This window comes from Brassica rapa, chromosome A01 (genome assembly GCF_000309985.2).
Source record: "Brassica rapa cultivar Chiifu-401-42 chromosome A01, CAAS_Brap_v3.01, whole genome shotgun sequence".
Classification (NCBI taxonomy): domain Eukaryota; kingdom Viridiplantae; phylum Streptophyta; class Magnoliopsida; order Brassicales; family Brassicaceae; genus Brassica; species Brassica rapa.
Window position 1 is genome coordinate 20,845,338 of NC_024795.2, and position 16,062 is coordinate 20,861,399.

General features: G+C 35.1%; 2 protein-coding genes and 1 pseudogene across 2 annotated transcripts; 2 read left to right on the forward strand and 1 right to left on the reverse strand.

Moving 5' to 3' along the window:
• The first annotated feature begins 855 nt into the window (after positions 1 to 855).
• Positions 856 to 3,040, forward strand: LOC103833832 (annotated as a pseudogene).
• A 610-nt stretch (positions 3,041 to 3,650) lies between these two features.
• LOC103833839 (CASP-like protein 5B3) lies at positions 3,651 to 5,034 on the reverse strand. The gene is made up of 3 exons (XM_009109899.3): positions 4,599 to 5,034; positions 4,128 to 4,260; positions 3,651 to 4,047 (listed from the first exon to the last, which is right to left on the reverse strand). Exons 1-3 carry the CDS (start codon positions 4,727 to 4,729, stop codon positions 3,853 to 3,855), a joined length of 459 nt encoding a protein of 152 aa, XP_009108147.1. The 5' UTR covers positions 4,730 to 5,034; the 3' UTR covers positions 3,651 to 3,852.
• An 895-nt stretch (positions 5,035 to 5,929) lies between these two features.
• LOC103836135 lies at positions 5,930 to 8,663 on the forward strand. Its single transcript, XM_033276244.1, has 5 exons — positions 5,930 to 6,042; positions 6,524 to 7,064; positions 7,215 to 7,568; positions 7,653 to 7,898; positions 7,974 to 8,663. Exons 1-5 carry the CDS (start codon positions 5,930 to 5,932, stop codon positions 8,661 to 8,663), a joined length of 1,944 nt encoding a protein of 647 aa, XP_033132135.1.
• Positions 8,664 to 16,062: the final 7,399 nt, after the last annotated feature.

Sequence of the window (16,062 nt, forward strand, 5' to 3'; positions counted from 1 at the left end):
GTAGAAGCACACGTGTGCGGATGGGCATGGCGATGACATAGGTTGAAATAGTTGTTAAAACTTTTGTTTCCAGTAGGTTCAAAGCCTGTCTCAAACAATCTACTCGCAAGGTTTAAATCGTCCATGCCAGATCTGAAGGATGAAGGTAGGAGGTAAACACGGTTAGGACAGAATACTTAATGCAAATAAATTAAATGGAATACAAAATACTGCAGTAGCAACCACTCAATTCTATCTCAAATAAAATATGTTTACATACAGTTATACTAGACCATGTCGACTAGAATAGTAATGAATGATCTCGTACTATGTTCACACGCATGCTAACCTATACCATATCAAATAGAATAGGAACGAAAGATATCATACTATGTCAACACAGACAAACCTATCTATCGCAGATGCTATTCGCTAGGAAAACAAAATTCAAATTTAACAAAGACTAAGAACAGCTGGGGAAACCCCAACCCCAAATCACCCAACCCCTAAATCAATTAGAGAACTTCGCAACGGCAACGAGACTGTAGATTTACTAAAAGAGTACCCTCGTTCTCAGTATAGCGCAAATATGAAATAAAATTACAGGAGATGAAGAGAATCGAAGGTTAAAATATGAGAACGTAACGTAACTGAAGAGATCTGAGAAGAATCGATGATTGGAATTGGAATGGGTATGGGCTTGCACTATTCACCGAGAAGCAAAATAGAAGACGGAGACGATCTGAAGCGAGGACGACAGAGATGAAGGCGAGCGGGTGGAGGAGATTTGCGAGAGAAGCGTATGGAGGGGGAAGAACCGTAGATGAAGAAAGTGGGAATGGAGGTTATGTGGAAAGGGAAGAGACACGATTTATTTGGGGGTTAAAAGAAAATGATTTATAATTTTTTTTCATAGCAGGTGAGCCGGTAAATTAAAGAGGGTCTTACAGTAATATTATGTATATATCACGGCGTATATCGATCCGTTAGGGTAAAGCGCTAGTCCTCTAATTAACGTTTTTTTCATGGCTATAGGCCCAATTCCCTTTTTTAAATTCGATCTGTTTTTTTTTTCGCAAGGATACGATTTGTGCTATGAAAAAATCCGAAATTCCCTCCAACTAATTGTATCATTTTTGTGAAAACAAAATCCGAATATTGACGTCACTCAGATTATTTTCCTCATTTATATTTCTCTCTACACACACAGTGCTTTGTTGTGCGTATCTCTCTCCTGACAGACTCTCAAATTCTGCATTCAATCTCTAATGATGTATCAATCAAACGAAGACGACGACGATCTTCTCGCTTCCCTTTGCTTCGATCAAAGGTTCCTTTAACTATTTTTTATCCTCTATTCAGTCTCCTTCATGTTTCTTCTGCCTTCAAAATTATGATTATTCTTTGGTTGTTTCTTGATTCTGTAGCAGTGGAGGAGAAGATCCTTACGGGTTTATACAGACAGATCAGGAAAACCTCTTTCCTGAGTTTGGTGTGAATTTGCTTCCAGAGGACGAACAAGTATGTAATAACATTGGAGATCAGTTTGATGCCTTTAGTTGAAACCTTGATAGCAACGGTTTAGGACCTTTTGGTGGATCATCACAACTTGATTTGGGGACACATCAAGTCTGTAGCTTTAGAGGGACAGCGACTCATGTACAGCAGGGACAAGCGCGTTGCCCCGTTGTGGAGATTAATTCTTCATCATCTGTTGAAGTTGTTAAGGAAGAGTTTGAGGAAGAATGCTCTAGAAAGAGGTAACCGTTTAAGCTTTGTTTCTTGGCTTGACACTGAATGTGATCTTTATTGTTTAGTATCCGTTGTCTGAAACACAGGGGACGAACTGGACCATGTAGGAAGCCAGGAACCAAAGCCTGTCGTGAGAAAAAAAGAAGGGAGTTGCTAAACGACAAGTATGTTTACATCTTTTGCCCTAATACATATGTGTTTTAGATGTTTTATTCACTTGGTATATTGTTTCAGGTTCATGGATTTGAGCTCGGTTTTGGAGCCTACAAGGACTCCAAAGACTGACAAACCAGTAATTCTCGACGATGCAATCAGGGTAGTGAATCATCTCAGAGGTGAAGCTCATGAGCTTAAAGAAACCAACCAGAAGCTTCTAGAAGAGATCAAGAGTCTCAAGGTTGGTTTCCCACTTTTGTCCTAAAGGCTCATGAAACTGTAAGAGACTTATTCGGTTTTTAAATGGTGTAAAATCAGGCGGAGAAGAATGAGCTAAGGGAAGAGAAGATGGTGTTGAAGTCAGATAAAGAGAAGATGGAGCAACAGATGAGATCAATGGCGGCGGTTCCATCTCCTGGTTTCATGCCAGCAGCTTTCCATCAGAATAAAATGGCCGTTTACGGAAGTTATGGTTACTATCCAAACATCCCAATGATGCCATACTTACTACCGCCTTCGCAGCGTGATACTTCTGAAGATCAGAAGAATTGCTCTAAAGCTGCTTAAGCTTCCTTTCTCAATCACTTTTGGAGTTTTGTTTCCTTCAGATGATTCTTTGTTATTATTTTTGCAGTAACCTATTTTTTTGAATAAATTGTCTGAGAAACTTGTGAATTTTCTCCTGGTCGCTTGACTAAATAATAGAGAGGTGGAAATAGATAAATCAAAAATGTATCATTCAAAATGTAGAGGAATCTGAAAATGCAAGGGGTGGAGTAAAAAAGACAAAAATACTACAGAGATAGTGGTCAAAGACTCAAAGTGGGGGTCATAGTATTAGCATCTTTGCCACTCAGATTTAAACTAAACTATTTTATTCCCAGCCGTTGTATCTTGGTCATCTTTTAGCTTCAAAGCAAGGCAAACCAACACACCAACCTAGGCCTGGGATTTCGGGTATTCGGATCGGTTCCGGGTAAGATCCGTTCGGGTCCGGATATTCGGTTATTTACAAATTGTATCCAATGAGTACTTGGAACAGTTCGGTTCGGTTTCGGATCGGTTTTCGGTCGGTTCCGGGTCGGTTCCGGGTATTAAATTATTAAACCGAAACTAATATTTTTATGTATTTTATATTTTCTATTTTTTTTTATTTTTTTTTAATTCAAATCGGATATATATTTATAGTTTGAAAGTAACTACAACGAAATAGAAGTGGTGCAGTGGTAAAAGTTGATGTACTTTCAACTTTCCCACCCGGGTTCGAAACCCATGAGGCGCAAATCCATGTTTTTTAAACATTATTTTGGTTTAAACGGGTACCCGATCGGATCCGGATAAAAACCCGAACCGACCCGATACCCGTGGATATTCATAAACATTACCCATCGGTTAAATATGCCTTATCCGAAACCGATCCGAACCGGTCCATTTCGGGTCGGATCCGGTTCGGTATTCGGTTCCGGTTAAAAAGTCCCAGGCCTACACCAACCAACTTTTTTTTGTTTCTTTATCATATTTAGTTGGGCTTATTTGCCCAATGCATTAAAAAAGGTTTATTCGCCAGATAACCAAAAAACGGTAATTAGATTTTAGCGAGAGTTTAGAGAGAGAGATACAAAGAGAAATGATGAGAAAAAAATGTGTTTTTGGTTAGATAGTGAATTTGTGTGTTTTTCTGTATATAGGGAACAATTCCCCGATTTAGTTCTGATCCAAACACTATCCACAATTGGAATTTACAGAAAAAATGACACTCAAGCTCAGTTCAAAAATCTGTTAATATAAATAAACAGTAAACGTTTATAACATCAAAACTTTTACTTTAAATTGAGTATACATTGAAGAGTTAAGAAAAAAAATGATGTAATCGTTTGTATTAACAAAATAAAGAATCAAAAATGAGTTTGTCTAACAGTATATATATGGAACTTGTACAAGAGAGTGATGAACTTGGTTGGGGTACTATCCAGAAGCAAGTAACCAAAGAGTGGTAAGTGAAGAAATGGCGATGGTGATCCAAGAAAGGAAAGCTAAAGCAACAGAGAGTTGATACCTCCAACACTCTGCTTCAAAACTGCATTTTCCTAAATCCCCAAAGTATAAAACCGTTATCCCCGCTGAGGACGAGGCTCCTGCTAGAGACAATGTTGCTGTTACCTAAAACACACACAAACAAAGATGATTTTAAAGTTTTGATGCTTTCTTGGGCCATTTGGTAGAGAAAGAGAGGGACTTACCCAGTCTCCAACTACAAAGAGGCTGATCAAAACCGGGCTAACAAGCGTTTTCTTTCTTGCTAAAGCAAATGTGTCTAGTATCGCAAGGCCGAAACTCCATATGACTTGCAAACCCATTGCTGCAATTAGGTAGCTGAAAACCATATCTCTAGGGGTAAGAAGAAAATAAGCTAAAAGTTCCAATCTTTTTCCTCTACATCAGAAACAGAAAATACAAAAAAGCACATAGCTTCTTGATGTTTTAAAACTGGAGAGAAACCAATATCAATAACTGTCTAGAACAAGATCGTCTTCCATGTCAAAACTAGTTACATAAAAAGCAGAGATCTTCACGGTACTGAGCAGAGTCCAGAGGTCTAAACTAGTTAAAGATTCTAAAAGCAATTTTCTAAGAAGATTGGATCTATAAAAAACCTTCCCTAGATTTCAATAACAAGATTGATCAGGTAAGAGACAGAGAGTGTTGATTACCAGAAAGAAGTGTAGCTGAAGAATCCACCGGAGGTAACCATGTAAGAAATGGAGGCAGCAGCAAAAACACACTGACAAATTCTCAAGACAAGACCAGTCAAAGTCCCTGGTGTTCCAGGGATATCTATCATTTCCCTCTTCCAAGGCACAAACAACCCAAATCAAGACAAATCCAAATCGTCAAAATATAGTATTTGTTTACTTCTCCGACCAAAAAGAAGAAAATCAGAACCTTGCCGCCAGAAAAAAAAAAAAAAACAAGATTCTGGAAAGATCAGACGGTTTTACCGGTGAGGAAACAAAAGAAATTTTTTTATGGGTTTAAGGATACGGAATTGAAGGATCAGAGGAGTAGAATTAAAGACTTTTTCTGAGTTTTCTTTTTTCCACAGAAAGGGCACAGAGAGGGATGGCGAAGAAGAACAAATGCGCATTTCTGTGTTTAATGTTTTGTTTATTGGTAAGTGGAAATTTCTTATAATTAGTTTAATATAGCTGATGGTGAAAGTGATTGACAAATTTCTGTATATTTATTAGTAGTACGTCTTTGAACTTTTGCATTGTTGGAAGTTTGCTTTTTCTCCATTGGCAAATTCATTTTTAAAGTTTGGGTGGTTAATTTCGGAATATTTCCACTTCATATCCAAGTTCATATTAGTGATTTAAATTTTAGAGTTAGAAATTCTAGAAAACATAGTATAAACGATTTCTTTAAAAAAATAATATAAAAGTTATAGAGACGTACTTTCTATTTTATAAACTCAAACAATTCATAAAATTTTCAAAAGATAAAATGATAAGAATTGGATAATATATTAACATAATCAAACTAATATGATGTTACGCGTTTCTCAGCAGCAAAAACTGGAATTTGGTTTATGATAGAAGATTTTAATGAAATTACGAGTCCTGATAATTCATTTCTGTCCTTTAAACAAATGCTTAATGATTGTAGGATATTAGAGTTTCCTTTCACGGAGGACATGCTCTCATGAGTACGGAAGAGAGCAAGAGGAACAACTGTTCGATGTCACTTAGACATAGCAGTAGGAAATGTGGATTGACATGAAAAGTTTTTCCACTCGACGGTGAAATATATGAGGTTATGGGAATCAGACCATCGTCTGATTCTTGCAGATATACTCATAGAGCCAATGAAAAGATCAAAAAAATTTAAATCTGAAAAAAGATGGATGGAAAGGCAAGTCATTTTTGAGAGATGAAAATCTCTTGATCTCCCTCCCAATGCGACTATTATGGAACATATTTCTAGCTGCCGAAAATCCTTGAGTGAATGGAGGAAACAACATAATGTTTACTCGGAGAAATTAATGGAGGAGTTTAAAGAAAAAGTGGAGGGCTTGTACGCATATGATAATACTACAACGGAGGAAATTGCAGCAGCGTTGAAAGATCTCTCTAATGCTCTTAAAGCAGAAGAAATGTTCTGGAAACAAAAGAGTCGAGTGTTTTGGTTGAGAGAAGGTGACAGAAATACAAAATGTTTTCATGCCTTAACAAAGCAAAGAAGAGCAATGAATAAAATCATGCAACTCCTAGATGCAAATAGAAATTTAGTTGAGTACGAAGAAGGATTAGTAGCCATTGCTACTAGCTATTTTAGGCAGATCTTTGAATCATCTAACCCATAGGACATTAAAGAGGCACTAGCTAAGGTTCCTACATCGATCACTGAGGCAATGAATGACAACCTTACAACTTCGGTCTCTGAATGAGAGGTCAAATTAGCGCTTTTTGCTATGCACCCAGAAAAAGCCTCAGGCCCAGGTGGGATGACTGCGCCTTTCTATCAGAAATTCTGGGATATAGTAAAGGAGGATTTAACTCATATAGTTAATAAATTCCTTTTTGAGGGGACGGTGGCAAATAGACTGAATGATATGAATATATGTCTCATCCCAAAGACAACAAAGCCTAATCAAATGGCTCAATTTAGACCCATTAGCTTGTACCGTCAGCTACAAGATAATCCCTAAGGTCTTATGCCAGAGATTAAAGAAACTGCTACCAAGCTTGATATCGGAAATCCAGTCAGCTTTTGTTGCCGGAAGACAGATTTCAGACAACATTCTGATTGCTCAAGAAATATTTCATGCTCTGAGAACTAAACCAAATGGACGCAGTAAAAGGATGACCATTAAGACGGACATGAGCAAAGCATATGACATGATGGAATGGTCGTTTATTAAAGCTATCATGCGAAAGATGGGTTTTTCAGAAACATGGATCACCTGGTTAATGCAATGCATTACGTCGGTGAAATATAAGGTACTCATGAATGGACAACCAAGAGGAAATATTGTTCCTGGTAGAGGCCTACGCCAAGGAGATCCTTTGTCTCCTTTCATGTTTATTCTATGCACGGAAGCACTCGCTAGCCTTCTCAATCATGCAGAGAACCAATGGAAGATAACGGGGATGGGCGTCACACGCGCGTGTCCGTCGGTATCCCACCTTCTCTTTGCTGATGATAGCCTTTTCTTCTGTAAGGCGGAGCCTCGTGAATGTGAAGAAGTAATGAAAGTAGTCAAGAAATATGGCAAAATATCAGGTCAATGTATCAACTTTCATAAATCGTCCTTACTTTTTGGTAAGCGGGTTAATGCAACTACTAGAAAAGAGATTAAAGATGCACTTGGAATACAAAATAAAGGAGGAATAAGAACTTACTTAGGTATCCCGGAAGACATAAGTGGTTTCAAGTGCAAACTTTTTGCATTTCTCAAGGATAAGTTGATGCATAGAGTGAATGGATGGACAGATCGATGGCTCTCAAAAGGAGGAAAAGAAGTGTTGATTAAATCCATTATGCTATCCCTTCCAACTTACGTTATGTCTACTTTCTTGCTCCCATTGGAGATATGTGAAACCCTAGCAAGTGTCATTACTCAATTCTTGTGGAGTTCAAATCCACCAAAAGGAGGAATACACTGGGCGAAATGGGAAAAAGTTTATTTGCCAAGAGAGGAGGGTGGGATTGGTTTTCGTATGATCCATGAGTTCAATCTATCACTATTGGCAAAACAATTATAGAGGCTAGTTCAATTTTCTGACTTTTTGGTTGCCCGGGTCCTGAGGGGAAGATACTACAGATTGAGTTCACCTTTAAGAGTAAACTCTGCTAGCAACTCATCCTATGTGTGGACTAGCATTTCCGCTGCAAGGAAGTTACTATTATTGAGCATCAGACCGAAGATACATTCAGGTTATGAAGTCAAAGTGTGGGAGGATCCGTGGATTCCAACGACCCCTGCGAGATCAGCTATGCCTGTAGCGCAAGTTATGGATCCTAATATGAGATTCAACGACCTCATTAATCAGATATCAAAGGATTGAGATGTTGGTTTATTGGAGAACTATGTCAATCTTGATGACATACCACTCATAAGGGGTTTGGCCATAAGCTCAACTCATTGTCGTGATACATTCTCCTCGAACTACACAAGGAATGGTCAATACACAGTTAAATCTGGATATTGGGTGGCTCAGAATTTATTAAAGACAGAGGAAGAGAAGGAAGTCTTGGAGCCGAGTATCACTAAGCTTCAAGCCTTTGCTTGGAAGTTAAAGGCGCCGAAGAAGATATGTCATCTTATATGGCAATTGTTAACCGGTCATGTGGCAGTAACGAGGAACTTAGTAAGACGCAATATGAGGTGTGATAATTACTGCCCAAGATGTGGAGAACTAGAAGAATATGTAACCTATGACATATTCGAATGTCCGCCATCTCTACAAGTTTGGTCTTTATCATCGACTCCAACAAGCCCATATATATTTCCACTACCAAGCGTCTACACAAATATGAATTACCTGTTTTGGAGGAAAAACAGTATTATCGAGCCAGAAAAAGACATGGATCCTTATCTCTGGATAATCTGGTATATCTGGAAGGCTAGGAATGACAAACTTTTCAGGGGGATAGACAGAGATCTTTTGGAGCTAGTTCGACATGCAGAGAGTGAATGCCAAGCCTGGTTTGATGCGAACGAGGTGGTACAGCCAGTGGGCAAGCTAACAATACTGAAGAACCCCAAGTCATAAGTTTGGATAATATTTGCTTGTTAGATGGATCTTGGACAGCCTCTGTTCACTTTAGTGGATGTGGATAGGTTTGGATAGACAGTGGTGAGAACATTCAACTTATGGGGATAAGAAATTTTACTCGACGTGAATCAGCCTTGCATTTGAAAGTAGAAGCACTGCGGTGGCAATGGAGAATATGCTTCAACATTCAACATGCTAGAGCTTTGGGACAGACTGTAAGGAGCTAACTGCAATGATAAAGAAACCTCATGCTTGGCCAAGCTTTGCGACGGAATTGGAGAAGATAGAGACACTACAGATATGTTTCCCGGATTTCAACATCATTTATGTTCCACGAGCTCGTAATCAGATTTTAAATTTTTTAGCTAAGACTGCTAGATCCTTCCATAGGGAGTTACATTTTATCGGTTGTTCTATTCCAGTCTGGTTATCCATGCCACCTCAATTTTGAATAATAGAATGGTCTTTTGATGTCAAAAAAAAAATCAAACTAATATGATGGAAAGATTAGAAGATCAAAAAATTATTTTGCTAGTTCTAAAATTATTAATGAACTTTTAAAATATAAATGAGTAAAAACTAAATTTAAAATCAGCCATTTATAGTTTACACGATAATTATAATTTAAAGTTAATTTGAATATTAAAATTTCTTATAAACTTGAAAACTATTTACATTATTGCGTTTTCAAAATTACAATTACAAAAATATAAAACTTTCAAAACATGATCGATATTTCTAAAATACTTTTAGTTTAATTTTTATACCGCATTTCTTGCATTTTTACCCCTCTTTTTTTGAGAAAGGGATATTTCTTTGCATTCTTGGGGTGTGTTTATAATATGTATACTGAGTTAAAATATGCGCCTTGCATGGGATAAACATTCAGTATACAAATCTTTTTACGTACACTATTATTTATTTTCATTTTAAATATTATAAAATGATAAATATATATTGAATACTTGAGAAACAAGTAATTTTTACATATATAATTAAATTCACGAACATATAAATTAAAATAATCATTCTTTGTATTTATTATTTTATGATAAATAACTCAAAATAATCATATCTACTTATTTTATATGGTATATTGTTAAATTTAAATGATAGTAACATATATATATATAATATAATTTTTTAATATAGTTGTCTATTAAATAAGAATTTGTACTCAGATAATTTTATGATCATTTATTTTTTTATAACAAAAATTTTAAATTTCTGAAAAAACAATTTCAGTGTGGTCTTTTAATATATGTAGTAATTTATAATCGTATTTAAAATTAAATTAAATTGCAAAATTAAAATATTAAGTTCTCAATACTTGTTCAATACAAATTTAAGAACTAAAATATTTATCTTTATAAGGTATATAATTTCATTTAAACAGTATTAAAATATATATACTTTCAATATGAATATAAATATTAAATGAAAATTTATATTCATATAGTTTTATGATCATTTGTATCTAGTTATAACAAAAAAATATATAAATCATTGATCATAAATTTTTAAATATGATACTTTTAACAATTTTAGTAATTTAAAGTCTTTAAAAAAAATCAAAATATAACATATACGAAAAATCTAAATTTTTATTATGTGGTCAACATGATTATTTAGTTTATTTTATAATATAAATTAAACAAAATTAAGAAGGTTATAAAAATTGTCACCAATTATTTATTATTCAAAATTATATATTTTAATAATATTAGGTAATTATGTAGCTTTTCTTTCGGAAAAAAGTGAAAATATATTTTTGTACATTAATAATTAATTTATAATTAGTTTAAAAAAAAGTATAGTATGTATTTATATAGACCAATTTAGTTCTCTAGTAATTTGAAAATCATTATAACAATGACATGTGGCATAGATAAGAGGTTGTATAGATTATCTTTTAATATACAAGAGATTTGTGTGTTTGGGACTTTCTAATCCTTATTCCAAAACGAGAAGATGGGACAAATTTTTCATGCTATATGGCTAATTTATTTATAGTAATTTAGTTTTTTTTTGATGTTGAACTATTTTTAATTATTTTATTACTTGTTACTCAGAATATCTCTATGATTCATATCCACTAAAGAGAGCAATGCTACTATACTACTACTACGAGTCCATAACCAATTCATTGTTGAATCCAGTGTTTTAAACCCGATCCAGACCGATGGTCGGACCGGGTTTAACCGTGAACCAGACACCAAACTGGGTTGGGTTAATGTTAAAATCCAATTAAGGCTGAACCGGTTAAAAACCTATATTGAACCGTTAAAACCTCATGAATTGGTAATCCAATGAACCGGTCAAACTTTGGTTCGTATATAAACCATTTTTTTGTTAATAAAACAATTAACTTTTTTTCTTCTCAAGTAAAAATAAGATTAGTAAAGTATGGTTGTCTGTTTTTTTTTAGTTAAGCCGTCTCGTTTTTTTTTCATGTCTCTATAACTCACAAGGTACAAGATTCACAAATTTAAATTTTCACGTCAAGATATGTTTTTGTCTACTTTTAAGTTTTTTTAATATTGTTTTATGATCACTTGTATTAAAAAATTTAATAATTGAAACATTTACATTTGTGAAATTTGTTTAAGTTATAAAAGAACAGAACACTTAATTATTCTTGCTTCTCATTCCACGAGCAAGTCAAAACTTAGTTTACATGATCTCTCTTTTTTTTTTCTTATTCGTGGTTTAACCTTCGTTTTTTTTGGAATGTACTTAGAAATGGAAAAAAAAATGACCCAGAAATTCAACTTTCACCTAGTTCAAACACAGAACTTAGTTTCAATTTTTTTCTTATTGATTTTTTATTTAAACTATTAAATGATTTTATTATTTTATTAAACTTTCATTTTGTTATTTTTTAATTTTTTTTTCTAAACATTATGGTTTTTGAAACATTTTATTTGATATTATCATCTATCTTTGTAAGAACATACATATTATTACAAAATATAATTAAATTCGGTTTAAATCAATCGAAGCTTATCAAACCACAATGACCCATGACCTAAAAAATTCTGGTTCGTTGGTCTGATTTTAAAAACACTGGTTGAATCAAAAGGGCCGTCGAACAAACTCGACAACGATTTGTAATTGCTTTATCCGCAAGCTAAAATCGTTAAATACAGGTCAAAGTCTTAATTAAGTTTCTCAATTCTCTGCTGGTCAAAGTGTGATTTGTATCAAAAGTCTAACTCATAAAAGTCTATTTTGAATTGTATGCAGTGTTGTAGGACAACATTTCATTCAGGATCTGACAAGACAAAAATTCTGTAAAAACAAGAGATCCCTTGTTATTTAAAACACAACTAGATTTTGACCCGCACGCCCGTGCGGGTGTATTTTTAAAAAAAATATGATGCTATTTGATTTTTATGTCACTATTTAAGGTTGGTCAAAAAACTCGAATTCGAAGAATTGAACCGATTCCAATCCGAATAAGTAGAACTAAATCTGAACCGGAATTGATTAAATATCTGAATTATTCAAAATTTTGGTATTTGAAGAACTGAAATCTAATCCGATCCGAACCGAAGTATTTTGGGTATCCAAAATAGATTTATATACTTATATATATTAATTATTTTTAGATTTAATATATATAAAAACATCCATAATATATATGATGTAAATATATACAAATAATCAAACGTAAATACTTAAATATATGATGTAAACTTTTAAGTTCGCTTAAATGCTTGAAAATATGATGTAAACTTCTAAGTTCGCTTAAATTACTTATATATATGATGTAAACTTTTAAGTTCGCTTAAATGCTTGAAAATATATACAGATAATCAAACATAAATATCTTAAATAGTTAAGATATACTCAAAACTCCAAAAATACTTAAATTATTATTAATTCTCTATCTAAATATTTAAACCAAACCTATTTAAATTGGTTATCCAAATCCGAACCAAATCCTCAAAGATCTAAACTGAACACGAAATCCCAAAAAAACTCGAAAATGAACCCGAACGCCCACCCCTAATCACTATTACATATATATCCTATATGTGTCATCATAGGTTACAAAATATGTGTTATCATATAATTAAACGTATTTTATACGTACCATCAAATAAGTTTCTTATAATTAATAATATTTTATACGTACAATCATATAAATAATCACATATATTATATTTTAAAATTTAATGTGAAATATAAAAACCATAATTTAAGTTGGTGTTTGAAATTGGGTTTTGTATTGTATTTTTCTTATATATATTGAAAATATTTTTATAATAGTTGTTAGAAAATATGTTCGTAAAAATCAAATTTTGAATATATATATATATATATATATATTTTTTTTTTGAATGAATTTTTAATATAAATCAATTTTAAATTATTATTTTGATTTGAATATATTATATATCAAATAACATAGACCCATTACTTTTTAATATAGTGTAATGGGCTTCCAATTTTTAGTAGCATAAGCCCATTATTATTTTTCCTAACTTACTACTATCCATGTTTCCAAACAGTACTATTTTTTTAACTACTATCTATATTGCCAAACAATCTCAATGTGTACTTCAACTTTAATAATATAGATTGAAAAGCCATATATCGGCTCAATTAGTTTTGTGCTTCTTGAGCATCCCATACTTATGTTTCATCGTAATGAAGAACACCAACGCAGCTATTATTCCAAAACCCTACAAGAATATTCAACCAGTTTTAGTTTCTGATTCTTTATTGTCTGGACTATTGTTATCTTAATGCTAAACGACAATTATTGCAAGTTAACATATACCTTAATGAAGGGCATGAAAAATGTGTTAACCTTGCTCTGTGTGAACAGAGGATTCGAGTTGGCTTGTCTCTCAATCTGCAAAAAAGTGAACCAGAAGATAATGCAATCTATAGTGTGATAATAAAAGTAATGAGACTTGATTACCTCGTTAACTAGATCGCAAAATTTCTGGCTCATAAGTTCCTGATCTATGGACTCGTGGTGGCACATGGCCACGGACGCTCCATTATCTGCCGATAGCGTCTCGTTCACATACTGATCATATATTTCTATTGTGTTATATACTTGTATATAATCATATCTAGCTAGTTAATACTTAATAGTAACTAGCGACAAAGAAATTGATTATTAAAGTCTTAAGTCTCGGATCGGGTTACTTATATTGGTTTATATAGCTTTTACATTGTAATCGGTTTAGTTAGTTTCACTTATCACACCCGGTTTGTTCCGGTTAACTGATTCTATCAAGTGTATATAGTGACTCATTTGTCACAACGTTAATACTAACAGAAAAGTATTTCTATTTTGGCTTCTTCTTCCTCTCTCATGAACGTATTTTTCTCCATGTTTGCTTGAAGAAGAATCCATATTTTCTGTTCATTTGTTTCACTAAAATGGTATCAGAGCGTTGAGCTCAGCTCAACATCGTTTTCTCCTCACGATTTGGGTTCGATCGAGCTTAGTTTTGGGTTTTCTCCCTCGGTTCTCTGTTCGTTCGAGCTTTGTCGTTTTCTGGGTTTTCTTTTCCGATCATCGATTCTGTCGCGATGGTGGTCAACCTTCGTCGCAGTCGTCGTTCTGGTCGTTTTACACGTGCTGGTAGCTCGAATCATCCTCCTGGTGGCTCCGCTTCTCCTGCTGAAGCCGTTGCAGCCACATCTCTCGGAGATTTTGTTCGCTCTCTCCGCCGTGATGAACCCCGACAACGTTCACTCTCCGTTGTTCCTTCATCATGCGGATCATCCAGGCTTGCAGATCGTTTCCGTACAGCTGGATGGATCCAACTACACTCAGTGGTGCTCTGCCATGAAGATCGCTCTTGACGCGAAGAACAAGATCTCATTCGTTGATGGATCTTTGCCTCGTCCTGACTTAGGTAATCCTCTGTTCAGAATATGGTCTCGCTGTAACAGCATGGTCAAGTCATGGTTGCTTAACTCTGTCACCAAACAGATCTATGGTAGTATCTTAACGTTTGCTGATGCCACTGAGATTTGGGATGATTTGCACAATCGTTTTCACAAGACAAACCTTCCCCGAACCTTTCAACTGATACAACAAATCCAAGACCTTCGCCAAGGTTCTATGGATCTCTCTAGCTACTACACAACCCTCAAAACCCTTTGGGACAATCTCGATGGTGCTGAACCCTCAGAGATGTGCTTGTGTTGTAACACATTCAACTGTGTCAGTCAACGTTCTGTTAAGGTAAAGGTTGAGAGGGGACGAATCATAAAGTTCTTATCTGGCTTGAATGAGAAGTATTCTATCATTCGCAGTCAGATAATCATGAAGAAGCCCCTCCCTGATCTTGCTGAGATTTGCAACATCCTTGATCAAGATGAAAGTCAACGTCAGTTTAGCTCTGTGATCACTCCTACCGCGTTTCTTGTTAGCCATGACTCCTCTCAGTCTTCCGTACTGACCTCGTCTGCTAACACACCGGCTCCTAGTGATCAAAGCAACCCCTCATCTGGTGTGTTGAATGCCTTTCACAAGAAGTCTACTGCAATTTGTTCTCACTGTGGTAACACCGGTCATGTCATCGATCGTTGCTACAAATTGCACGGCTACCCTGTTGGTTGGAAGAAAGGCAAACCCGGCTATGATAAACCCAAGTCTACTGCAGTGGCTGCTAACGTTTCTGTTCAGTCTTCTCCTGTCTCTGGCTTGGATAATCTTGTTGGTCAGTTGAATAAGGACCAGATTCAGAACTTCATTGCTTACTTCAGCTCTCAGCTACAGACTAAACCGTCTGATTCAGCTTCTGTCTCTGCAGTCCAACAACATGATCCTTCTGGTATCTCATTTTCTTCCTCCACTTTTCGTTTTGTTGGTCTTTTGAGCTACGCTAATTGTGTCACTGATCAGCGAACGTGGATAATTGATTCCGGTGCCACACATCATGTTTCTCATGATCGTAGTGCATTTACTTCTCTTGATACATCTGTTCATCCTCTTGTGAATCTTCCTAATGGTTCAACAATCAAAATTGGTGGTGTGGGCAGTATAACACTTACTCAGACCCTGACCCTGCAGCATGTTCTCTCTATACCGGAATTTCGTTTGAATCTCTTGAGTATCAGTAGTTTAACGTCAGATCTTGGTGCTCGCGTGATCTTTGATGCTGGATGTTTTGAAATACAGGATCCTTCCAAGGGGTCGATGATTGGCAAAGGTAGACGGACAGCGAACTTGTACGTTCTGGATCTTGAAGATCATGGATCTGCTGCTTCGGATACGTCTATTTTTCATTCAAATGCTGTTGTTGATGCTTCTGTTTGGCACCAACGTTTTGGTCATACTTCTTTTAAAAGACTAGAGCTTCTCCATGATGTACTTGGATTTTCGAAAGCTAAGAATAAAGGACCTTTACATTGTGATATC